The 27,084-nt window shown below is 35.5% G+C and overlaps 1 protein-coding gene across 1 annotated transcript; it reads right to left on the reverse strand.

The window, feature by feature from the left end:
- Positions 1–26,382, reverse strand: LOC129272525 (complexin-like). Its single transcript, XM_054909656.2, has 4 exons — positions 26,328–26,382; positions 5,863–6,029; positions 4,806–4,938; positions 1–4,014 (listed from the first exon to the last, which is right to left on the reverse strand). The coding sequence occupies exons 1-4, from the start codon at positions 26,380–26,382 to the stop codon at positions 3,944–3,946; spliced, it is 426 nt and encodes a 141-aa protein (XP_054765631.2). The 3' UTR covers positions 1–3,943.
- Positions 26,383–27,084: the final 702 nt, after the last annotated feature.

Raw genomic sequence — 27,084 nt, forward strand, 5'->3', positions numbered from 1 at the left:
ATTTCTATTTCTATTTGCTTTATGAAAAAAGAATTTTTCCCCTTTTATAGGTACGATATGTGACTATACAAGGCTTTGTGTGTGCAATGGCAAGAATATTTCATAGACAACTCAATAACTTGGGTTGACATACACTATCATAATGCAAGTAGACAATGAGAATGAATTCAATACACGTCACCAATGTGTATGAAAGAAAAGAGAGAATGATCACAACAATGAACATGGCTTCTGTAAATTACATAATACCTATGGGGTTAAATGAGTGGGGGAAAGGCCTACCGGTCACAATTATCTCATAATGATGCATTTATATTCATGTACATGCTATGAATTTTTGGTTATACACAAGGAAATGTCTGGTAAAAAATCTGGCAAATACAACAAGTCAACTGACAATTGAATAATTGTTCACCTGAAGTACATAAGGTACTACAGAGGTAATTTCACTTTGGAATTTTCAAAAGGAATGTTTAAAGTGGCAAGAACAAAAAATAAATTGCAATTCTTGAAATCACTTGAGGAATATATCACATTAAAGACAAAAGAAATATTTATTAAGAAAGTGTACATGATATTACGGCAATCGTATTGATCGTAGAAAAATTGTGGATGGTTAAAATGTCAATTGTGTCTTTCGTAAAGGATCGCACAACAGTGGGAACGGGGTATAAGAAAGAACTAAAACTTAGAAAAAAAGAAGTAATTGATGATTTTGTGATAAATGTACAATTGAATGCAGAAGTGATAATGAAATCAAACAATCAGAAGGAAATCTAATAATTAAATGCTTGAATACAAAGTTATATGAGGTCATATGATTTAAGTACTTCGATGGATGAAAATACAATTTGAACACCACTCAGATGGATGAAAAAACAATTTGACCACCACAAAGGCAACATCTTTACCAGTACTTTCATCATTCATAACAATATACGAATACAACAGAGAATATGACAATTGTTTAATAGCGAGTACATATATAAAAAATGTACTAGATCTTTTCAAACACTTTTTACGAAGACATATCAAGAGCTATCATAATGTACAATCAGCCACAATAAGACATTATAAGCTTTACATATAATGCATTGGAAAATTGCTTGGCAAATAAATAAACATTCTTTTTAGTATGCACAATATACACTGAAAACAATTTATAAAGATAGATTGTTTCCTACTTCAAATACAGCCATAATTCTTTGCTATCTTATTTACATGAAAATCCCCAACCTGTCCTTACCTCAGTATTACTTTATTTCAGTTTATGAAACCAACAAAACAACCAAGAAAAGATCTATTGCACATTTTAATCTAAAATCATTAAGACAATTCTTAATGTTTTTCTTTGGTCTTCAAAACTTGGATGAAGATATGTACCCGATTCTATCAATTAAAATCCGTTAAGATTTTGATTATATTTCAATAGTTCTAATAAAATTCTCATCATTTGCCCTAAACATGGTTCTATATTTGGTCTCGTTCAAACAATACCAGTAATAAAAAAAGAATGGAATCAGAAAATTTTTCTCTACCCTTCCCTTGTAAAAGAGTTTCTTTTTAGATATCACTTTAGAATGTGTAGAATAATAATGAATGGAAATGGATAAATCACTTTAAGAAATACAGGATCAGGAAATCAGTCCACGAGTGATTTCTCATCATTGATAATAAATATTGCACAATTGTTGTTTTTAGTAATAGCACCTAATTTCTAACATTTTGAATTAAGCTTACATTTTGACTGCAGATAAAAATTAATCAACAAAAAGGATATATCATGTGTGGTATATGTGAGAGCAATGCTTACTTACAGAGTGAATACACATGCAGTGTAATACAACCATTTTTCTTTAAAAGGTGAGGTGAGATTCGTCATGCCTATTTTTTGCAACATTTTGTCAAGGACTAATTTAACGGTCAATGATCGCAAAGACCATGAACCCCAACTAAAATATATCTCTTGAAAGAAGCTTTATCATCATGGGATCAAAAAATGAGAATTGTATGAGAAGCTTTATAATCATGTGATCAAAAATGAGAATTGTATGAGAAGCTTTATCATCATGGGATCAAAAATGAGAATTGTATGAGAAGCTTTATCATCATGGGATCAAAAATGAGAATTGTATGAGAAGCTTTATCATCATGGGATCAAAAATGAGAATTGTATGAGAAGCTTTATCATCTTGGGATCAAAAATGAGAATTGTATGAGAAGCTTTATCATCATGGGATCAAAAATAAGAATTGTATGATAAGCTTTATAATCATGTGATCAAAAATGAGAATTGTATGAGAAGCTTTATCATGGGATCAAAAATGAGAATTGTATGAGAAGCTTTATCATCATGGGATCAAAAATGAGAATTGTATGAGAAGATTTATCATCATGGGATCAAAAATGAGAATTGTATGAGAAGCTTTATCATCATGGGATCAAAAATGAGAATTGTATGAGAAGATTTATCATCATGGGATCAAAGATGAGAATTGTATGAGTTTTGTGCTGAATATGACTCGTATATTTTGATTTAAGTATCCAAGTATATCATGAAATTTTTGTATATACATATATTTTTTTTAATTTGAAAGAATATTTTTCAACTTGGTGAGCCCAATCCCAGAATCAAAGTCACTAATATTTAACAATAGACGATGGCATCTACATTCAATTTCCAACAGCTTACTTGTAGCGAATGCACACAATAGAATTCCACGCTTATTTGGAATACAATAAAAGTAGTTTCTTTTGCTGGTGATGCTACAGTATGCCTGACATTGCACCTTCAGATGGTCAAGGTTGATGTTGTCACTTCACAAATAAAATCTGAAGCTCCTTTATCGAAGGGTGGAGCATATCAAGTTGAAAAATATTCTTTCATCTTTTTCAGACTATGAAACATAATTGGATACTTAAATGGCAACGTATTAGTTTTGCGTTAACTTTAATGTGGGTTGCTGGGGCCCATGTCCAGACAACAAATGTCGACGAGCATGCTGTGTGTGTAAGATCTAACTACTGTGGTGTAGGCAAGTGAGTTTAGTGTAAGTGTTAGTGACCTGGTTGGTGTTACATAAAACCGTACGTAAGTAAGAGCAACCTTACAAATCCAATATTGTGGTTAATTTTTATTTGCACCAAAGTTTCATCAGCTCCTATGAAAGGATCATCAGTGGTTTGTAAAGTTGCTCGTCACTTACGAAGAGCTTTATAAAACACCCACCAGGTGAATCAATATCATTCTACGGTGAACCTTCCATACACAGCATACATTTCAAAAGTGGTGCCATTTTTTTAATATAACTCTGGTGCTACTTCATTTTGTGCATTACTGGCACCAATCTATGGGCCTTTAATTAAATAGACCATTTATGTCAAATACAAAATAGACACACACTGTTTTGAGTTAAATAGTGGACTAAAAAGTAAAATATTGCTGTAGCAATCTGATAGACCTTCAGGGACCCATTCTCTTCACACTTTGGTCCTGAAATAAAGTGATGAAACTCCAAACATGAAATACGATTATGTGCATAGGATAAAGAAATAGAGTTGTTTTCTGTTTCTTTTAAAGAACACCTCGATACAATTTCAACATAATCTTAATACAACCATCTTTTACATTATAAGAGGTACCATATTCCAGATAGATTTTACTTAGTACAAAATATCATTCTAATTATATACTATCCAAAACTGATATGATTTTTAAATTATTGTCTATTATATATAGTAATCACAAGAAAGTGATAACAATACTAAAATCCATTGCAAACAATGGACAAATGGGCAAAGAATGACATCTTCTTGATTGACCATAGATTTACTAGACAATTTCCCAACAAAAATAAATGTCAATTTTTTTTTCATAAGAAGTAGGTTCGGCCTGGGTTACAACTGACGATGATGAAACTCTTCATCCCTGAAAGGTTAATACCTATTTAAAAAGGTCCAGTCCAAGTTTTTCTGCAAATGGTGCGACAAAACCTTTCACTGTATCCATAAAACCTGGGCAAAAATAACCAAAAAAATACAAAACTGGGATTAAGAAAATCTTTGAAATCCAATATATCACTTTACATGCATGTATAATGTATATTAAATATCATATTAAAACCATTTAACCCATTCAGGAAAGGGTGATATTGTTTTGTGGTAACTTTAAGCAAACAAGTGAAAATAGGCAATGGCATCCGATTCGCAATGAGTTTTCCAGGTGTTTTGGCCATATGCTCTTACCATGGCAGCATAATTTCTGACACATGCAAAAAAAAATGTGTCCTGCACATCTTTACCTCTAGACCTAATAAACTGAAGCAGTAAAGATTTTTACACATTTAATGCTACTGTATGCAATTACCATGGCAATGCAGTTTCAAAAAAAAATTATCTTGCACATCTTTACCTCAAGACCAATATGTGTGCCAAATTTCATGAGCACTGGTCAAAAACTGAGGAAGTAGTTTAATCCACAATCGTTTTGCCTCATTTTTTGCCATAATATGCTGTTTCCATGGCAAAACAATTTCCAACACATTTGGAAAATATATCTTGCTCATCTTTACCTCAAGATATTTTACAGAGAACTTTTACAAAGAACTCTCAATCTCTTTTAAGAACACTAAACATAGCAAGATTATTGCTTGATGCTTCTGATCATTATTCTTCTCATCATTATAAAATCTGGTTAAGAAAGATTATTGCAACTTTCTTCATATCTACACTATAGCGTGAGAACAGTTATAGCAGCGGGGAATGATTGGAAGTAAAACAAGTCTGGAGTCAAAAGACTGACTAACCTTCTTCTTCATCCTCCTGTTGTTGTAATGCCTGCTGCATCTCGGCAGGTGTCTTCTTTTTCCTTGTAATCCGGCCAGCATCATCAGGCTCTGGCATCCCCGGTTCCTCAGCCACTTTCTTCTTCAGTCCATACTAAATGCCATCAACAACAACAACAAAAAGATGGGGTTTCTCAATGGATGCATAAGCAGAGCTGCCTAGTGCCAACTTCAATACATGTATTCACCTTTCACGAAGAATTTTACTGAGGGCGAAGGGAGATCTTTCTCCATTACACACAATCCAATGACAGAAATCAATATGAATCACAGATTTGTTTAAAATCTGCAGTTTTTAACTCTGATTTTTTTCTTTTTTTTACAAAAGATAATTACTTGTTCACAGAGTTTCATTCTCCTTCAATGCAGACCCTGAAATTAAATGTAACAAATGCATGAAATTTGGTTGAACACTAGAGATTCAAAGCCACCTCCAGGGGATATCATTTAATCGGTTCCATGACATTTGCTCCAACAATAATTGCTCAGCTAATTTAATTCTGCACACTAACCAAATAACTACCGTAAATTTAATTCCAGATTGAACAATATATCCCAACCCTAAACCTAACATTAATCCCTACTGCAACCCTAACCCTACAACTATTAAAGACAGAATAAAGCCCGGAGCAATTGTCGCAGGAGCAAATATCATTTAACTGTACTGGGACACTCGACTGAGTCAGCTCGCTGATTATGTGTGGCCACTGGTAGGTCATGTACATAGATCAAATTTTAAGTGATTTCTGATAATCCAGGAATCTCGATTGTTTGAAGTATTCAATTGTTTACCCTGGCAAACAAATGGCAAAAAGGATAACATCCCAGGGCCCCATTGCATAAAAGTTACCATTATGGTAGCTTTTCCATGCAATGGCAACTTGCATGTAATCCTCGATTTTGATTGGCTGTTGATCAGTGTTACCATGGTAGTTACCATTGGAGGGAAAAGTTACCATTGCAATATTTGCAACGGGACCCAGGTCTACTTGTGTGTTAAAAAGACCCATATACCGACCTTTTCTCTTATCCTCTGTCTCTCCACCTCTCTTTCTGCTTCCATCTTAGCATGTCTGGCTTTCCTCTCCTCCTCTTGCTGCTGTCGCGCTTCTTCAATGAGGGCAGCCTCTTCGTCATCTTTGTCGTTACCTTCTCCTTCTCCTCCAGCTAAGTTTCCAAGCTCACCTGGGTTCAACAAACAATTAACAAATGGTTGAGAGCATTAGTTAATATTGATTTGACTATAACAAATATCTTGTACGTCATTTTGGTTTATTTGCACTTGGTATAAAACCTCTGATTTTTCAGAACAGGCTACGCACTTCATTAAGGCTTATACGAGAAGTTGACCCTGAAAATAATTTGGTTTTTAAATGAAAGCAGGATAATTAGAGAAACATGTCGGTGAGAGTTTAAAAAGGGTTTAAAAATTTAATCACAGAATTATGAATGTTTAAAATTTTGAATTTGTATTTTTCCAACTGGTGTGGAAATATATGTAATATGCCCAGGGTTCCCAGCTTTTCTTCAAGAAAACAAAATCCCCTGATTGTTCCCTGATGAAGTTTAAAAATTCCCTGATAATTATTTAAACCCATTCCCAGTTTTGCATGTTTTCTAAGCTGTTGCAGTGAATTACATGTATTTTCAGCATAAAAACAATAATGTAAAACTAATTAGTGCTATTACACAGGCATGCAATGGCCTCCCTTCTCCCCCATCCAGCCATCCACCATACCCCAGATAATCACCGTAACCAGTCATTCAATGGATGTTGTTCTGATATGCAACAAAATATAAGAGTCTGACTGACTACCGTGCTTTCAACTTTTGGGCCGATCAAAATTCCCTGATTTTTCCCTCATCTGAGTTACTTTTTATCAAATTCCCTGATTTTTCCCTAACTGGAAAAAAGTAAAATAATTTTCCCTGATTTCGATTATTTTCCCTGATGGGCTGGGAAACCTGATGCCTGAAAGAAAGGTGCGTTTCAAAATTCTGAGAACAATTACAGGGATCTTCCAAGGTCACGGTTATTATTGCAGATGGAAACAAATAACATGCGATTACTTTAATTGGGCACAAGCGCCATAATAATTAAAGGCACTTGGGTCACTAATTTGCTTGAATCTTGTCTGCCGTACTGCCTAAAGTGTCTGTTCCAAGTAGGTATCAATGCAGTATTATGATGCCTGAATAAGTTCTTGTAAATCTATGGGTATTTTTGAGATTGAGTGGGTCTGAAAGCACTTTAAAGGGATGGTCCAGGCTGAAAATATCTATATCTTAATACATAGAGTAGAATTCACTGAGCAAAATGCCGCAAATTTCATCAAAATCGGATAACAAATAGTAAAGTTATTGAAGTTTAAAGTTTAGCAATATTTTGTGAAAACAGTCGTCATGAATATTCATTAGGTGGGCTGATGTCACATCCCCACATTCCGTTTTCTTATGTTATCACATAAATTCATAATTTTTTCATTATTTCATACTTGTGTGAATAATATGTCTCCCTTGTAATGACGTAAGTTGAAGCAACAAGTATCTAATGCACTAAATCAGTTGTCCATCAAATTTTTTCTAGGTCTTGGAGGAAAAAAATTGAATAAACCTTATTTCATATAATAACATACAAAAGAACAAGTGGAGATGTGACATCATCAGCCCACCTAATGAATATTCATGACGACTGTTTTCACAAAATATTGCTAAACTTTAAAATTCAATAACTTTGTTATTTGTTATCCGATTTTGATGAAATTTTTGGCATTTTGCTCAGTGAATTCTATTATATTTATTAAGCTATAAATACTTTCAGCCCGGATAATCCCTTTAACTGTCAACTAGCTGTCCCATTCCTGAAGCCTGATATATCCTGCCTTCAGGTTACATGGTGTCCTGGTTTCATATGAACTATATATAAATGCTTTGTTACAATCAGTTTGAAACATTGCCGCTAAATTTCAATCATCTCATCTTCATTTCATTTCTATTCTTGTACTATATAGGTGTTTTTTTAAGTTACATTCTTTCACCTATCTGAATGTACATGTAAAGTAATAACTTGATAAATACAGCACATGAATATACTGTAGAATATACATATACTTAGAGAAGTAAAAAATAAATATAAGTTAAAACTTCAACAATTATCAAAACTAATAAATCTAAAGGAAATTATTTTTCTCACTTGATTGTACATTTTTCATGCAACACACTTGTTATTTCTTGGATCTACTTTCAGGTTGGAAATGTTTCTTTTAGCAGGTGATTTTATCCCCAGTACAGTATTCCCTTCAGCTGACATGCAGATGCTGCTTGGCTTTGGAAGCTCAAGACCACTGGTGGATCCAGGGGGGGGGGGCACAGCCGGCCTGTGCCCCCCCCCCCTTTTGAGAGGCACAATTAAAATTTGTAATGTAAAAAATGCTGTTAAAACAGAAGTGTGCCCCCCCCCCCCTTTCGAAAGTGAAGACCTTTATTTATTTTTTTTTCTTGACAAATTTTTCCTCGGGAAAATGTGCCCCCCCCCCCTTTCGAAAAATTCATGGATCCGCCCCTGCTCAAGACCATCACGTCCCTGTACTGTAAGTACAGTTTAATCATTGGTATATATATATGTACACTTTACATATCAGATAATTAGTGGCATAAATAAAGAAGGAATGCAGTTAAATATGGTTATAATAAATAAATATTACTTTATTTCCCTTTTTTCTGCATTTCTTAAATCCAACCCGAGTCTTAAACCTAACAGGATATATACTTCTCTGCACATGATAAAGCCATTGATAAATTATATTATACAGGCCTGTATTGAACCAACTTAAAACCTCCTATCATTTCCTTTGATTGTCCCTCAAATGAAACAATTAAATACACAATATTTACCGTGTTTACACTTAATCGGCAATTGGTTCTGAACCAAATGCCGATGCAGAATCGGCATTTGGATTGCGTTAACACGTTGTTACAGCTCGCGGTTCAGAACCGCGAGCCGATGCAAAAACCTGAAATGATACGCATACCTACAATATACGTCATAATAAAGACAACGCTGGATCAGTGCGCTTACAATTACGTCACAATGGTAAAGTAATTGAAATGCGCACAAATTGCCGGTGCAGAATCGGCTTTCTGTTTACACGTAGTAAAAAAGCCGATTCTGCATCGGCTCGCGGTTCAGAACCTACTACTTTGGTGGTGCAAATTGCCAGTTCTGAACCGCGAGCCGATTCAAGTTGCTCGCGTTTACACGCTATGAAAAAGCCGATGCTGAATCGGCTCGCGGTTCAGAACCGCGAGCCGATTCAAATGCTGATTAAGTGTAAACACAGTAATTGTTAAAGTCTGGAAGGTTTATTTCACATTTCAATATTCAAGTGTCAGGAAAATGAATGTCAAATCGTGACAATCGATAATTACTCTATTAATGGATAATTATCTTAACAATCTAATCAACATGAAAACAGCAATAAGTTACAAAAGGCGTAGGCGATGTATCTCTTTATTTTCCTCCATAACTTTGGAAATGGATATATCGTTTTCCCTCCAGTAAAGCTAGGAAATAAGAAATTCTATCAGTGTTTTCACTCAGGTTTCATGAGCGTGACCTTTAAAATTGGCTCTATGCCAAGTAACTTGCACCATCCAAGAGGTAAGTAGCCACACAACAATGAAAAGAGAAAGGAGGAGTCTGTCCTGTTGAAAGTGAGAGAGAAGAATAAAAAAATGAAATCCGAAGGAAATATGGATACAATAGTCAAAATTAGCATGCCTAAGGGGAAAGCGGAGAGGGAAGTAAAGGGGAAAGAAGGGAGATACAACGACCCCATTCTCATCGACTCCCTCAAACTAAATTAGTTTTATAGTGGAAACCATTTTAATGTGTTATGGCAATGCATGAAGCATCTTGGAAGCGATCTGAAGTGGTCTCCCAAACCAGTTTGGAAAACCACCTAGCGATGTGGTTTTCAAGACCGCTTTGCCTCGTTAAACTGGCTTAAGCATAGGTGAGGTCACAACCGTTCTTCGGGAAGTGATCTTCGCACGGAAAACAAATTATAAACAAACATATACAGAAGGTGCAGGTAATCATTACAACCGTAACAGATGAAAGTAACAATAATCAACACAGAACAGGCTATTTCTAGTTGTTTTAATTCAACAAAATTAATACTGATGTCCCATATAACTTAATTGTGTGCGTGAAAACCTGTTTTTATCACAACCAATTTCCGATCCCCTTCCTCTGTGCTAAATCCAATTAACGCTATGTACATGTAAAACACTTTCTCGCAAAATAAATCAAATTAATTGATCTCATTTTCTGTGTCAAGTACGGGCACAGGTGACAACACGGTGCAAGAGCTAAAAGGATTTTGCAAAGCTTATTAGGTACTCAGTACACCTGTGACCGGGAAATTGATTTATTGTGTAAAGAGAAACACACAACGCCAATAATTGGAGAGAGCTGTATATGGGCACTCTACATTGCAATTTATGTCACTCAAGTCGATGTGGATGTCCTAATGTATTGGAGTAATGTTTAAAGGGGTACCTACATGTATGTACTCCATGCTGACGATAATCATATCTAAATATTGTAGAGTGAAATTCAATGAGAAAAACTGAAAATTCTATCGAAATTTGATAAAAAAATTTAAAATATTGAATTTTTATATAAATTTGGCAAGAGTTTGTGAAAACAGAAATATGCATGCCTTCATGACTATTCAGTAGGTGAGCTGATGATGTCATGTCCCCAACTCCTTTTCCATATTCTATTACACAAAAATCATATTTTAACCAGGATAACACTTCCCTGTTTTAACTATTTCATATTTTCATACTGTACATGTGTGTATAAAAAAATGTGTCTCCTTTGTAATGGAATGAGATTCAGCAATGATTTCTTGTACACAGTGAATATGCTGTCACTCCCATTTTTATACTCTTGGAGGAAAAAAATATAAATGAAATTATTTCATATGAATATACCAAAAATAAGTGGGGATATAACATCATAAGCTTGCTCACTGCATATTCATAAGGACATGCATAGAACTGTATCATTGAAATGATGTAAAATGTTAAAATGTCATAACTTTGGTATTCCTACATGTACATGTAGTCCCCTTGGAATTTTTTGGTCATAATCATAATACCCCACCCCCAATCCCCCATCCAGAATTAGAGGAGCATGACTACATCATATTCATTCCAACTACTGGCTGCATTGGAGAGAGTGTATAAAGCCTATACAGTGCGTCCCAGAAAAAACGAAACCAAGATTTATTATCATAACTTAATCACAAACACAATAGACAAATGACCTACCATTGTAAAGCTTAGAATCTTTCATCTGATATTACTTAAATTATTTCTCATTCACGCATGAGTGAGCAAAAACAATTTGAAGAGAGGATACCAAAGAGTCATTTGGCAGGCTGTATCTGGGTTTCAAAAAGAAAACCACATTTAAAAAAAGTTCAATATGTGCTCTTTAATTTGATACCTCAATTACAGAAAATGGTCATGAAAGTTCTGGTTATTTTTGTGGGACGCACTGTATAGTGAAACATGTAGGTCTAGATATAAACATGGATCATACTAGAACATGATATAAAGATCATCAAAAGGGGACAAGAAAAGTGGTCTTTATGAACAGGATTTTTTTTAGCCATGTTTCAATGGTTCCAGGGAATCCAAATTTGTATCAATAATTTCATATTACAAACAGATGTTCCTTCTATAATGTGATTAGATTGGCAAGTGTGCACCGGTGAAAAGAATTCTTGCTTGTAAAAAGGAATCAGGATGCACCCCAAGGTGTTGAAATGGTGTACTTTATGTGCGGAACAGTGATGGATCCAATGGACCTGAAGCTTTTGTGCCACTGTTTTTTATTAGAATGCAAATGACTTGTGTAGGCCATTATCAATCATAATCACCCCTCAATTATTCAACCATGGGCATTACAAAAAGCAGATGGTTAGAAAAAATAAGCTTCTTTTCTACCTCCTTCGCTAATTATTCCCCTTTTTCTAGAACAAAAGTTTGGATCTAAATCACAAAAACGACTCAAGCAACCATACAAAAACAGAAGCCACATTATTACATAACATCAATCAATAATGCAATGCAATTAACAGTGCATCCTGACCATCATTGCCCCCTTAATACAAGTACCGGTATTAAGCCTCCATGACATAATGCATGTATCTATTAATGAGAGTGGATGGAAAAATGCTACATGTAAGGAGATAGCAGAGACAGAGTGTGTTAGTAAGGAACAGATCAATATCCCCAGAAAGCACTGGTATAGGACGGGGACGCTATGCTCTAGGTAATTACACATCAAAGCTGCAGGAGCAGGGAACCCTCATTGCAATGCTAGTCTAACCTCCGCAGACAGTTTTAAAAACCACAATTTATTTCAACATTCTTTTTTAAAGCATATTTTTATGAAGTGAAGAGGTTAATGACCTGGTTTCCAGATATGAGAAAACTTATTGATTCAACTTAACTTCAACACAACAGTAATGGCTTCAAAAGCAATATAACTTTCCAGTTCGTTTCTTTTTTTTAGTGGGCTTGGGTTTGTCAGATGTATTTGCGTTGCAAATATATTGAATTTAGTCACAATACTGAAGATTTCCATTACCAACTACAGCTTGAATGTGTAGACTACTACTGTAATAACGAACATGGATTAAACCCACTTTACGTGTCATATTCACAAAGGCTGAAGAGAGTGATGAAAGGTCAAGTACATGTAAAAACAAACATCAAGTCAATGCAATTTGGGTGTAAAACAAGGAATTATACATAACGTGAAGGTATGCAAATGTAGAGAACCAATGCTCATGTCACGAACTCATTATTTTTTTCACTTTTATTATTCGGCTCCGACATGCAATGAGTCTCTCCGGGAAAAAGTTTACACCTTCATGTACACAGAGACTGGTAATGCCCCACGTAACACTTCTGGCGGAGGACTTCGGGGAAACAGCTACAGGGTTCAAGATACCACATACTTTATACATGTAGCTACGTAATAAAACAATCACATCAACAAAGGCTTGAAAAATTCCTTTAATAAGAAGAGTTCTATCCATGTCTAATGTCTGATTTTGAAGACTAGCATTTGAATGAGTCCACATCTACAGTAGACAGACAATGAAATAGGTAACAAAATACATTGTAAGCAGCGGTGCATAATATACATGTAGTATTCCTTACATGTAAATAAAATATTACATTTTAATAGCCTATACATATAGGACACACAGGAAATTATCAATAGTTTAATATATATTTGTGAATAAATGAGAGCGAGGTTAATTTCGGAGACAGGGTTAATTTCGATTTTATATACTCTAATGGTTGATGCAAAATCATTGAACTATCATTTTTAATAACAAGCTCTCTTTCTCTCTCTGTCTAATATCATTCAATACCTACAATGCATTGCTCTCAATCGTTTGACTGCATAACAATGGTTTCATCCTCACATCTTATTATAAAGTGCCAAGCATTATTATCATACTATTGACAGATAACAACGAGAGCCAAAATGAATTTACATATGTAGGGACAAACCCTATAGAATGATCACTGCTTGAATATTTTTTCCAATAATATATATGTACCTATCCATGAAGTCTACCTGCTAATAAACACCTCTTTTCTTTTCTTCATTGGGTGGTCTTTCAATACAAGTTTGTCTGTACAAAAGTCTGTTGGTAAAGTAATTTTGTGCAATATATCATAACCTGATAGTCCCTTGCCATCGTATCATGTCTACGTTGTAATGTGACAAATCAAAACATGTATAACAAAATATTTTTCTGCACAAATAATGGGAGGAAGCTTTTAGGCCTAGGCTATATTATTAAGAATTAATACTCAAGCAATGTAAAATACGGTACTTTTTCAACCAATACAAAACCCAGCTCTATCATTTTATTTGACTGATTTGCATTGTGAATACTTGCATACATGTATAAGGCTACTACTGGCAACCTATGACATTCCTTCTGATAAGAACCATTTTCCCAATATTTGCAGAGCTTTCTTCAAAATAAACTCTATCAATATTGACCTACTTTCACAAGGATGCTACTGAACTCCGGATTTTGCTGTATAGCTCTGAGCAATTCCTCTTATCTACATCTAGGTCTCTCCAATGCAGGCTTTAACTTGTCGATGGAGTTATCCTTAATGGGATAGGAGGATTTGTTTTTTCTGCCCATGCCGAGGTTTCTCCTGGCAACTTTCAAACCGCTCTAGCTCACGTCTTCTATTGTTTTGCCAGCATCATCTGTAATCGGAACATTTCACTCATGTATTTCTTTTTGTTTTTAATCGTCTCTTTAAATTTATATCCACAAGAGTGGTTCTATTTAATTTTAGAACCCCCCTTATTTCTCTTTTCTTTTCCTTTTTCTTACCCCCCCCCCTTCTCTCTCTCTCTCTCTCTCTCTCTTGTTCTGTCTCCTCCACTTCAATCTGTCTCTCTCTATCCCTCCCTCTCTCTTTCTCTTCAATGCAGGTGTCTCTGATGCAGGCTTTTTTTATAGCATGTCTTTTCTTTGTATTATAATGATTTCACATATTCCATATTTTTCTTTTTTATGTGAGAGATAATGGGAATATCTTAAATGAATAATGATACAGCTAATAGCCAATATGTCTTCTACGGAGTTTCTAAGAGAAAATGCAATTGATCAGGTCCTTTCACTTTCTGGGCGACAAAGACACTAATTAATGCAAGAACTCCCACACAGCTGTGCACATAGCGCCATTTTAAGAAATAAAAAGATACCTCCATGTAATTTGACTTTTTAACTCCATACAGATAATTTTATCCCTCAGTTCACAAACTGGTAAATTTGCTTACTGCTCAAAAAAATAACACTGAGATGTTCATTTGTGAATGTTTACACTATAATTTCATATACTGGGTACTTATATTTTACATGTAGCACAGGGAATGATTTTACTATCTATTGCTGGACTAGTGCCACCCCACCCTCCCCCCCCCCCCACTCAGTGTTATTTAGGGTACGCCTATGCTCGTTCCCTCCCTTTGAAAGCACCCCTTATCTCATGTCTGCCGAAATTTCAGAACCCCCCTTTAGCAGGCTTTTCCTGCCTTGGAGACCCCCCTTAATCCGGAACACTGCTCAATGTACCCCCTATCTCAGGTGAGCTCTCATTCCAACCCCCTATCTCAGGACAGACACCCCCCCCCCTTCATCTCAGGTAAGCTGTCATTACAATAGAGGTTCCCTGATGTCATGATGGAGGACAAGCTTTTAAAACTAGCAGGAATTTCAGGAATTTGATCCCGGGATTTGATCAATTTTTCTATGATATTCAAGATATTTTATAACCCCCTTTTTTAATTTCTCAGGAGTCTAAAGAGAGAGAGAGAAAAAAAAAACCACCCCTTTTTTAAAGAAATCTCTGGGTGAAAAGTCAAATACACCCCCTTTTTTTACAATTCGCGGGCCCGACTTGTCCCGCGAAAAAGTACCCCTGGTCCCCTTTACCAGACATTTTGGGAACACGCATGCGGTCCCTCCGACCCCGGAGTGGGGGGACCGGGAGTGCCACAAGCATCCCTTGACAGTACATGTATGTGCTCATTTTGGTAGGTCTACATCTAACATAGATACCCGTATGGAGGATGATGTAAAATGAATGTTGGAGAATTATGGTGTGGTGGTTCTGACTTTAACTCAAAGGGTTGGATGATCCAATCCTATCAAACACTAGCATCAAATCTGTACACATGTAGTGTTCATCCAGGTATGAAATACATACCCACTATAAGATGCAAAAGACATTGTAGATTGTTGATTTGCAGAATTAAAACCTAGAATTTTCATTCATGTATTCAAATTGGGTTTTCTTTTTAAAGAGAAACGAGTATATTCAGGGAGATATGAATTTACAATGCTGGTCTTGATTTTTTCACTCAGTGTAGTGGAGATGGAAGATAAAAATAACTTGGACTGTCTCACTCCCAACATGAACTGATTGATAATGGGTGATTTCAAGTACGGTGTTGAAATGTGGTGTTGGTGTTGTCACAAGATGAGTACAAATCATTTGAGCCTTATATATTTTGATGAAGAATAATATTCACTCTTGCGAATTCTTGAATTAATAGCATTGGTATTCTGTATGATGTGAATTCAATGCATTTCACTCCGATTTCATTTTCGTCGTCGAGACTTCTCGCGTGAAGTTGAGATGATTTAGCAGCGCAGCGCAGAGGCGTGACGTCATTTGCTATCGATAACGCAATCGGTATCGTTCTTCTGAACCCAGCTCGGTGTTGGAGCTCGGTTCAGCGGCCTTTATATGCTCTCAACACCAACACCGAACACCGAACTTGAAATCACCTTTTGTGCCTTTGACAATGAGTGTGCACAATGTCTGATAAGATATTTTCCCAGAACTACACGGCACTATCTGTTTTATTAAACATGAATATGGTAACCTTAATTCTCTTTATTCAGTATTTACAAGCTTTGCTTCTTAGGGGTCTTAAAAGCCTGTCATATATCCTAGATTTTTTGTTATCATCTGATCATTGATTTTGTTTTACTTATATGTCCAGCCAGGGTTTATTCTTTAAATGAATTAAACTTGAACTTGAACAATCAGTGTGTTTTTTAATCAAATTATTTGTAAAAGATGAATCCCCAACATAGGTCATGTGACCAAATAATTTGTGATGGATGACATTGGCAGGTGCCCATTCATGGTACATTTGCTAAACCTAAGCTTGATATCATAGGTCGACACCAAATAAACCAGACATACCCATATACCAGCTATTCTAGTGCATGTACATGTATACTGCACTGGAGGGCTATTAGAGAAGAGCAGATATTATGTGCTCAGTCATCCATGGTTTATCTCTCATATTAAAGGCATATTGCTCCAACAGTTGGTAGTTGGTGGTATCAGTAGCGTACGCAGGGGGGGGGGTGGTTACAGGGGTTCAACCCCCCTTAAAATCTTTTGATACCAACCCACCTGGAGCTAAGCATTCAAACCCCACCCTAAAATTTTTTGAAGACCTTTTTTTTTGTCAACATTTCATTCAGCTTGAAACCCCCGCCCCTTAAAAATCCAAAATCCTGCGTACGCCACTGGGTGGTATTATATATAGCACAGGCACAAAACTAATAGGCAATATGTGGTGGGTGAGTGCATTCTTATCAGGTGATATACATATGAATGCCTTCTATGACTAGCTTTCCCGCTTAATATCATGCATATTGTTCATGGCCAGGCAGAATGGTGTTCAATGCATATATTTGAGGTAATGCAACCCACAAATTGGGCAATCAATATGCCTCAAACCTATTTAATCAACCGCGTACAATGCAACCAGACTGCTCATGTGTTTCAGGTACGTATTTCTTCAACTTGATATCAGCATTTACATGTACTTACATCTGTAATAACAATAATATAATGAGCCTAATTTATACTTTGCCTTTTGAAAGCCGCACTATATATTACCCATTCTTGAGCTACATGTAAAGCTGCTGCCTAAATTATTTGGTGCAGAAAAGGAATTATTCCTTGAATTCATTCATATTCAAGAATTGGATTAATTCACATGTTGGCCTATACAATATTTTATATATTTGTCAAAATAGAGACCAAGAGATTAATTTTGAGGATTTGTGAAGTAAATGTTGGATTATAAATTTTGACAAAAAGATCATTACTTTGATATACGCCTTCAGATATCAATTCAAAATTTGCTTTGAGTTAGAGTAACATGCTTTATCAATTAAAATAAATAATGGTAAATTTCAAATCAAATAAACGATAACAGCCAATTATCAAAATGAGCATGCTACATGGTCTAATAACTTAGGCCCACATAAATGTACTCCTTTAGTGTATGTGTAGGCCTACAGTATGTTTATAATACAATACCAGCATGAATATAACCATAAAACAATGGCTTGAGAGCCAATACCATTCAAATACCAAAGACTCATTTTAAGGACCAATATGGTATAGACCCCAAATAGCAAAGACGTCATTTTGTAAAATCTAAAAAAGAGCACCTAAAAAGCATCTGAAGACCTGATCAAAATGCCATCTGGCAAAAACCATGTACAAATATATATATATATACATATAGCCTGCCGTGATAGTTCTTGGCCAAGATGTAAATATGTGGACTCACCTAATAACGCAGCCATAGCACAAAACACAACACCCTCGATCTCAAGATGAATCCAATATGTTCAGAGTGTAGCACGTAGAGAGAGCTCTTTTAGCCTCATGAATATTAATAGCCATCTGGGCATTATTGGTTTCACAGCAGCCTGCACCGGCCTAGCCTGCTATTACTCTCTACTATTCTGCACTGTGTGAACTCATGCAGCACGGCAGGATAGTCTCCTCATTCAGACTCCCACTGAAGATGGGGATGCAGGTATATTTCGATTTGATTCAATTTCAATTCTAAGATATACATTTTATCGAGAGGAAAAATTCCTTTTAATACGTGATTCTTAAAGTTATAAACCCATCTTCAATTGCAAAGATTAAAATATACATGTAATATAACTCAATGTGATTGTGTATGTACCCAAAAGTAATTGACTGGGAACGATTTCTAAATCTAGATTACAAAACTGACTTCAAATGAGCTGGATTGATCCCAAATGATATATCTCATGAACTGATACATCATTCGACAGGACAATATTCATTAAATGTATTCCAGTTAAAATGATAAGACCTTGTTTGGTCACAAGTACGGATACCGAGACTAAACATTGATGAGTTGTAAGTATTACGTTGAATATTACAGCAGATCTTGGAGTAATGAAATGAGAGAGAGTTTTAAGGGAGCATTTGTGAGCGGGTAGTAATCACAGAGAGACACTGATAAGCAATGATATCAAGAGCAGAAATACAAGAAAATTACATTTAAAAAAAACGGAAAGACTATTAAAGAGAGCTTGCCAAAAATGAGTCAGAAGGTGGTTTCAGACCGCCTCGAAGTTCGCCAGTTCCAGGTATTCTCTGATCGGGAAATTTACCCCGATCAGAAAATACCAGGTATTTTGGCGGTGTGAAAGCAAACTACGCGTAATATCCCCGAAAGAAAATACCCGATAAATAGTAGGTACTTGGCAAAATTACGAGAACTTTCGCGGGGATTTTTCCAAGGTCGTGGGTATTTTGGCGGTCTGAAAGCAAATTACGGGAACTTTTAGCCCAGCGTGTCGTTGGGTGCGGCGCCGTGCATGGGTTGCTGCTGGGCTAGTGATTTTGAATTTCGCGCCTTGCTGCTTATCAGACCATACTGCGCATGCTCGTGACTTCAGGAACTTATCCCGAAGAGTATGTTTCAGGGCGGTGTGAATGCAGGAATAATTAATGGGTATTTTTCAGCCTAAAAAAGTTCTCGTAATTTAACGGGGATTCTTGTGATCGAGGCGGTTTGAAACCACCTAGAGAGGGGCAGGGGTGGGGTACAGAAGAGCTCAAACAGATGGTTATCACATATGGGTCACAATAATCTCAATCTGAATTGGAGATCTGGAGATTAAACCAACATAAATGGGAAGCCTACACAAATACCAATTCAATGAATTCAAAATGGTTTAGGTAAAAAAATAAAGAAACAACGTATATTGCAAAGCAGAGGGAATGGGTAAAGAAAATGTGAAGGGGGTGTGGTGGGGAATTGAATGAGTCTTTGGTGTGAGACAGAAAGAAAGAGAGAGAGTGTGCTTGAGTGTGTTACTCTGTATTTATAGTGAGTGTGTCTGGATGTGACCATATGGTAGTAACTCTGAAGGCTGCGCTATCTTCATATCAGGCTAAGATAGTGGAACATTAGTACAGAAGGGAAAAGTCAGACACCCTCTCCAGGGTCTCCAACCTCCAGCCCCCCCCCCCCCTGACTTGTTAAGAAGAAAAAGGGAAAGAGGGATTTGAAGAGATCTATTAAAAGAGACTGGGGGGCTCATGAAATAGTGATTCTCACTGACAATATCTACATAATATAAGCTATGAAAATCCTTTAATCCGATTGGCTGAGAGCGCATTTGTTCATGAAAATCATTGACTGTTTGTTTCATGACACACTCCCAAGATCAAGCATTAGGTCTCTATGAGAAAGATACATGTTCTACCCTGGGGAAGAACAGATTGACTATTCATAGCCAATCTGAAACGGATTATCCGTTATACCTACATTATGTTTTCTACATAGTTTGTATTTGTATGTATAAAGCACTTGATCATAAAATGCATATTTTGTTAATATCTACATGTACATTTGTAATTGTGAATAAAACCAAACCAGACCAACATATACAGTAGACAATTATAAGAGGGTACATAGAAAATACATGTATGCACAGTATATAGATAGAGTACATTTTCATGTAGGGGACATGATAACATGATAATATGTGAACTCAATATTGTGTATTCCATTGTACTTCTCAATTTTAATAGCAAAACACACCCTTGCTATAAATCATACAGAAACAAAGAAGACCTGATATCTACAGAAACAGATATATAAACTGTGACTGTTCAATATAAACAATGGGAGAAAAATACAGAAAACACAAGAATAAATGGGGGGGGGGGTACAATAACTCCAGCAAGGAACTGACAGTATATTTATATTAGCATCTAATGAGAGAAAGTGATGCAAAGGGGAAATTCACCCTGACAAAAAGTTTATTGTACAAAACTACAAATAGCAGAATAAATAATAACAAATATTGCTGAACGTTTGAGAAAAATCCATCAAAGAATAAAAAAGTTATTCATAGAATTTTAATCATTTGATTTGTGACATCATATGCTAGCAGCTTTCCTACATATCGTATGGTAAAACATCAATGAAATTTCATTTTCTCCGAAAATGGTTTTTACCGTACCTTCAGTACCGTATATCAATAAACAAATCAATTCACACCCGTTCCTAAAAAGAAAACAAAAATAAATCCTCATGAACCTTAAAAAAATTGAAATTTATGCATATGGGGCAGCTGCTCGTTCATGACGTCACAAATCAAAAACTTAAAATTCTAATTACTTGTTTTAATCTTTAATGGATTTTCCTCAAACCTTCACCCATATTTTCAATAATTTTTCTGCTTTTTTTACAACAAACTTTTCTTCAGGGTGAACTTCCCCTTAAATTCCTAACAATCACTATCGAATTTTGATATATCTTGAAGATTATAGTCTAGAGGACAGAGTAATAAATGATGTTCTTCATTAGCATACTGATTAGAGTTGTAATATAAAGTCCCTTTTTAATAGAACCAGAAGGACATTAGCTTCTGTAATTAACAGAGAATTACATGTAGTGCCTTTCTAACTCTCACCAGATGCAGGCTGGGATTTGACCTTATCCTCTTGTAATTACGATCTTAATATGAAGATGATGCATTGCTTAGTTATTTCATTGATAAAGAAACAACAACATATTAATTAGTGAAGCAAAAATATTTGTAAATTAAGTAGTGGAAGTAAGAATTTTATAAATTGGTGTTACTTTAAAGGAGAATGAAACTCTTGGAGCAAGTTAGCTTTTGTGAAAGCAGAAAAATCAAAGAATAAGATCAACAAAAGTTTGAGTAAAATAGGACTAGAAATAGAAGAGTTATGAGCATTTGAATGTCGAGATCACTAATGCTATGGAGATCCTCACATTGGCAATGCGACCAAGATCTATGATGTCACAGATGAACAACTCTCCCCTTTTGGACACTGAAAATATACCCCAAAACATCTCTTTTTGCTTATTCTAATCATATGACAAACGATTCATTAATGATATAATGTTGTGAAACCTCTGTACTTGTCCTCTCATAAAGAGAACACCTCACCTTGTGATAGACTCTATAAAAGTGAGAATATAAGTGAAATAAGTACTAAAGTAATGAGGGAGTTGTACGTGTGTGACATCACAGATCTTGGTCGCATTGCCAATGGGAGGATCTACATGGCATTAGTGATCTCAATATTCGAATGCTCATAACTTTCTTATTATTCATTCAATCTTCCTCAAACTTTCAACAATATGTTTCTTTGATTTTTCTCTTTGATATGGATTCAGCTGGTTTCAAGGGTTTCATTCTCCTTTAATACAAACTGATTCATAGAATTGATTCCATATTTTATTCAGTAGCACATGCTTACACAGAGCAGTGTAGACAATGGGATACACTTCATAAAAATTGAATTAATTCAGATATACATGTACATGTACACTCTGTAGTTGAAATTTCAGTTTAAAGATTTAACTTCAATACTTGTGATTTCATTTCATCCAACTCGCCACCCCTCCCCCCCCCCCCACAAAAAAAGTCACCAGAAATTCTACACCACAGACAATTCTGATGCTTTCGTTTTAACATACATGTAGTCAAAATAACGAAATGAACTTTGTCAGATTCACAATTACAAATCCTTAATACAGAGATACATGTAAATTTGCTGTGTTTTAAAGAAATTATGATTCCATCAAGCATTAGAGCTGGAATGATAATATTTCTTAACTGTAATTCAAGAACCACATTACCTCAATCCATCTACTATGAACACTTGATAATTCGTGAAGTCTCAATTCAATGGAATGATGGATACAGTATGCATGATATGAATAAATGATGACAAATTGCCACAAATTAACAGTATGCATGTCATCATGAATATTCATTCGGTGGGCTGATGATGTCACATCTCCACTTTCCTTTTTCTTTATACGTTATTACATGAATTATATGAAATCATATTTTCATGTCTCCTTTTAATATAATAAAATAAGTTGCAGCAATGAATATCCCATGTATTATTGTTATCAATTCATTTTTTTTTAGTTCTTGGAGGACAAATTTTGATCTTTTTTAATAAACATACTTTCAGGTAATGAAATACAAAAGAACAAGTGGGGATATGATATCATCAGTTTGCTCATTGAATATATTCATGAAGACATGCGTAAACCTGTTTCACTGAAATAATGCAAATCTTTAAAATGTCATCTACATTTCTGTGTGGCTTTCTTATTCCTCGTCCGATTGACTGATCTTGATCAACTTTTTGTTGTTTTGCTTGTCTGATTTTTCTTTATATCTGTTCAAATCCTATTATTTTCACCCTGGAGTACCCCTATAACTGTCATTTATGCCCAGTTCCTATTAAAACCATCAATAAAATAGAAAGCCTAGGAAAGGTTTCATTGTCTCATCTAAATCATTACAGTATGCAAATCACATACTTAACGGTTGCATGATGATTTTCCCCCAGGGGTGTGTGTATCTAGTCAAACAAAAAGAGGGGTTTTCCCCTTCTTGTTTTCCATGAACTCAATGCAGAGCTACATGTAGACCACGAAACTTGACAAGAAATATATGAATACCTATCAAAATTATCAAATTTCATAAACTATATCCATAACCTTTGAAAGTTATGACAGTGCTTACCTCCAACATGGCCAAAGTTCATAGACCTTAAATGACCTTTGACTTTGGTCATGTGACCTGAAACTCACACGAGATGTTCAGTGATACTTGATTACCGTAAGTAACGGTGTATTAACCGCACCTTTTTCTCGGCGGGATATAAGCAAAAGTCGGGGGTGCGGTTTATCCACGGTGACGGGTCTGAGCCCGCCCGCGTAACCCCTCCCGAACATGTAAGAAGTCTGCCAGTTCACAACACATCGAGTGGCCGGGCGTAGCCGCCCAGGGCAATGTCGTTTAGAGGGGTATGAGCCGCGGGTAATGGGAAGCGATTATTACGATCTTAATCAAATAGTGTCCATAACAAATGCACCCACCTTCATGACACTAATTTCGACTTTATTCTCGATTCAAAGCAGCGAAGTTCCCTGGCTAAGTTCAAAGAGACGCCAAGCATTCTCGGTAATAATTTGTCACAGCTGAGCAAGAGCCGAGAGCTTGAGCTAGCTTGCGTTGTATTGTGGTTTTAGTGCGACTTAAGCTGGCGCTATTCATTTTAACCCCTCAAAGTCCCGTTTCGCGCCAGCTTATTTTTTTCTTTCCTGTTTGCTTTTCATAAGATACCATGTACAACGTGCACCACGTATGAGAGAGACGGCACAAAGCCGTAAAACAAGTGGAAAAAATGCAAATTTCTTTGTTTCTTGAACCTTCCTGTAATCCCGTCAGCAGATTTCCACATACCGGTAATCTCTTTGAATACTTTGAAATCTTTAACTTAGTTTTTGTTTCTTCGTACCTCAAATATGCATGTAAATGTGAGAAGGATTTTTTTTTTTTTTTTTTTTTTTTTAGTCCAAAGTTGGGGGTGCGGTTAATACACGGGTGCGGTTAATACACCGTTACTTACGGTACTTTCATGTCCATGTTTTATGAACTAGATCCATACACTTTCAGAGTTATGATGGTTATTCAACAAATACCCCCAACATGGCCAAAGTTCATTGACCTTAAATGACCTTTGACCTTGGTCATATGACCTGAAACTCGCACATGATGTTCAGTGATACTTGATTACTCTTATGTCCAAGTTTTATGAACTAGAACAATACACTTTTAGAGTTATGATGGTAATTCAACAAATACCCCCAACATGGTCAAAATTCATTGACCCCAAATGACCTTTGATCTTGGTCATCAGTAATACCTGATTACCCTTATGACCAAGTTTCATGAACTAGGTCCATAAACTTTCGAAGTTTATGATGAAATTTCAAAAACTTATCCTTAGGTTAAGATTTTGATGTTGATTTCCCAACATGGTCTAAGTTCATTGACCCTAAATGACCTATGACCTTGGTCATGTGACCTGAAACTCAAGCAGGATGTTCAGTAATACTTGATTAACCTTATGTCAAAGTTTCATGAACTAGGTCCATATATTTTCTAAGTTATATTGTCATTTCAAAAATTTAACCTTCGGTTAAAATTTGTTGATGCCGCCACCGTGGGAAAAGCGGCGCCTATACATGTAGTCTCACTCTGCTATGCAAGTGAGACAAAAATTATTTCATATTTTCGGTTTCATTTCTGTCCTTTTTCTTCGTTTCCCCTTTGGCTGTGGAAGATTTGGGGTCAGCTCACCTTTATTATCCATGATGATTTTTACCTGTCTGAAAAAACTATCTGTAAAATCATCTTTATTACGATGCGTTCTGATTGCATGCATCACTGCAACCCATATATTCACATCCCTCAATCATCAAGAAATTGGTCAATGAATTCCAGTGGCTTGCGGCAGATCGGATGATATCTTTCATCTTTTACTCTACACAATTCCAGCATAATACTAGTGTACATGTAGTATGTTGAAACGCAGACAAGGAGCTCCATGCCATGGTCATCATTGTGAATTAATTAAAGGGCAGTATTTCAAAGGAGGTATTTGTCTTCTCATTTCTGGGGTATTAAGATTTTAAAATGCATTTCAAGGTAATTTTTCATATATGATAAATGCAAATGTGCAATATGGAATTCCAACAGAATTCTTTTTCAAGAATTTTAACATCTTTGTAATCACTATTATCATAATCGTCATCATCATTACTATTCTACAGTATACAAATATTTGACTCGGATGGGATGAAGAAGCATTCGGGGTTGAATCAGAGTTCTTATTGACAAGATTCTGCATTATCTCTTTAGATGATGATCAGAAACATTATCTTCATCATCAATATTATTATCATCCTTGTCAATATAAATTTCAGGGATGATGAATTTCCATGATCCCACAAAATTGATGGAAATTGCAAAAGGACAAAGGCAAACCACTTCAAAACACTTCAAAGAATGAAAATTTATAACAAATACAACATAAAAAACACAAAAGTTTATGTTGTATGGTTAAAATATTGAAAAATTAATAAAAAGTTGGTAATAAAGCAAGAAAATATAAAGCACATTATGTCATGATGTACATGCAACATGTATCTGAATATGTATAATAATGTACATATTAAATCTGTTATTACTGTAGAAATACAGTGAAATATCAGATAAACCAAATAATGACAAAATAATGAAAAAATAACTTGTCATGGATGGATATTTTTAGAGATGCAATTAGAGTTTATTTTTTCAGGTAAATCATTAAATCATATTTTTTTTGTTATAAATCAATTTTGATTTTCATAGCATACCGGTATGCACATGTGCTTCTAGTATTATGAAAATTATACAAGAGTATTTATTGTTGAATAAGAAAAAAAATCACCATAAAATAATACCTCTTTTAAAGTCCCCAAGGCAATAATCCGACACCTCGTATCAAGGAAAATAGCTGACGAGAAAGAAAGGAAAAATGGTGCATTCTTGTGATAATAAACATCTTCAATTCCTGATGCAGTGAAATTGAGACTAATTTTCCAATGTTTCATGATTGAAGGGAGTATTTATCCTGAGGGCAATGATTGGAGGATCTTACCTTTCACGCTACTCAGCTTGTTACCAAGTATCATCTTAGCTGCCATACCAGCCATCTTTCAATTATTTGATTGGTTTTATACTGATCAAGGTAAAACGAGGAAATTTTTCTTGCTCTCTCCCCTTTTGTAGATGCCGGAAAGCTGGAATGCAAAAAAAAGTAAATAAATAAGGAATGATAGTCACAGACTAATGATCTCAACATCAGCAAAATAAGGTTGGAATGATAAATAAACACAGCCAAATTTAATCCTTTTACAATGAGGCTCACAAGTCATTAGAATGAACACATACTACATAATTTTGTACGACAGATCCCCACAAATCAATAAGAATCAACTTATACTGTATCTGACTTGAGTGGGCAATGATTACTAAATTGGTGGTTTCTGATAGCTCTGCATCACGATGACAAATTTATGCAGTCTGCCATCCCTAGAACCTTCTTGCCGAGAGCGCAAACCACTGATGAGATTTGTTGTCTTTCCAGCATGTAAACGCCCCAAGGAGGGGAATAAATTGCATCTGTTTATCATCATTGTAATGCTTGGCTTGAAGGAACGAACAGTGGGTGAGGATTGTACAGCAAGAAGACAGCGAGAAATCTACTGTCTTTAACTCACTATAACCAGCTGTGATTGTTTGGTGACATTCTTTTGTTAATATTTGGAGAGCATATACTGGATTTTCCACAAATTTTATATGGTGAGATTTAAGAGTATATACACGTATTTAGATGAGTCCATGGTTTATCAAAT

This window comes from Lytechinus pictus, chromosome 12 (assembly GCF_037042905.1).
Source record: "Lytechinus pictus isolate F3 Inbred chromosome 12, Lp3.0, whole genome shotgun sequence".
Taxonomy (NCBI): Eukaryota; Metazoa; Echinodermata; class Echinoidea; order Temnopleuroida; family Toxopneustidae; genus Lytechinus; species Lytechinus pictus.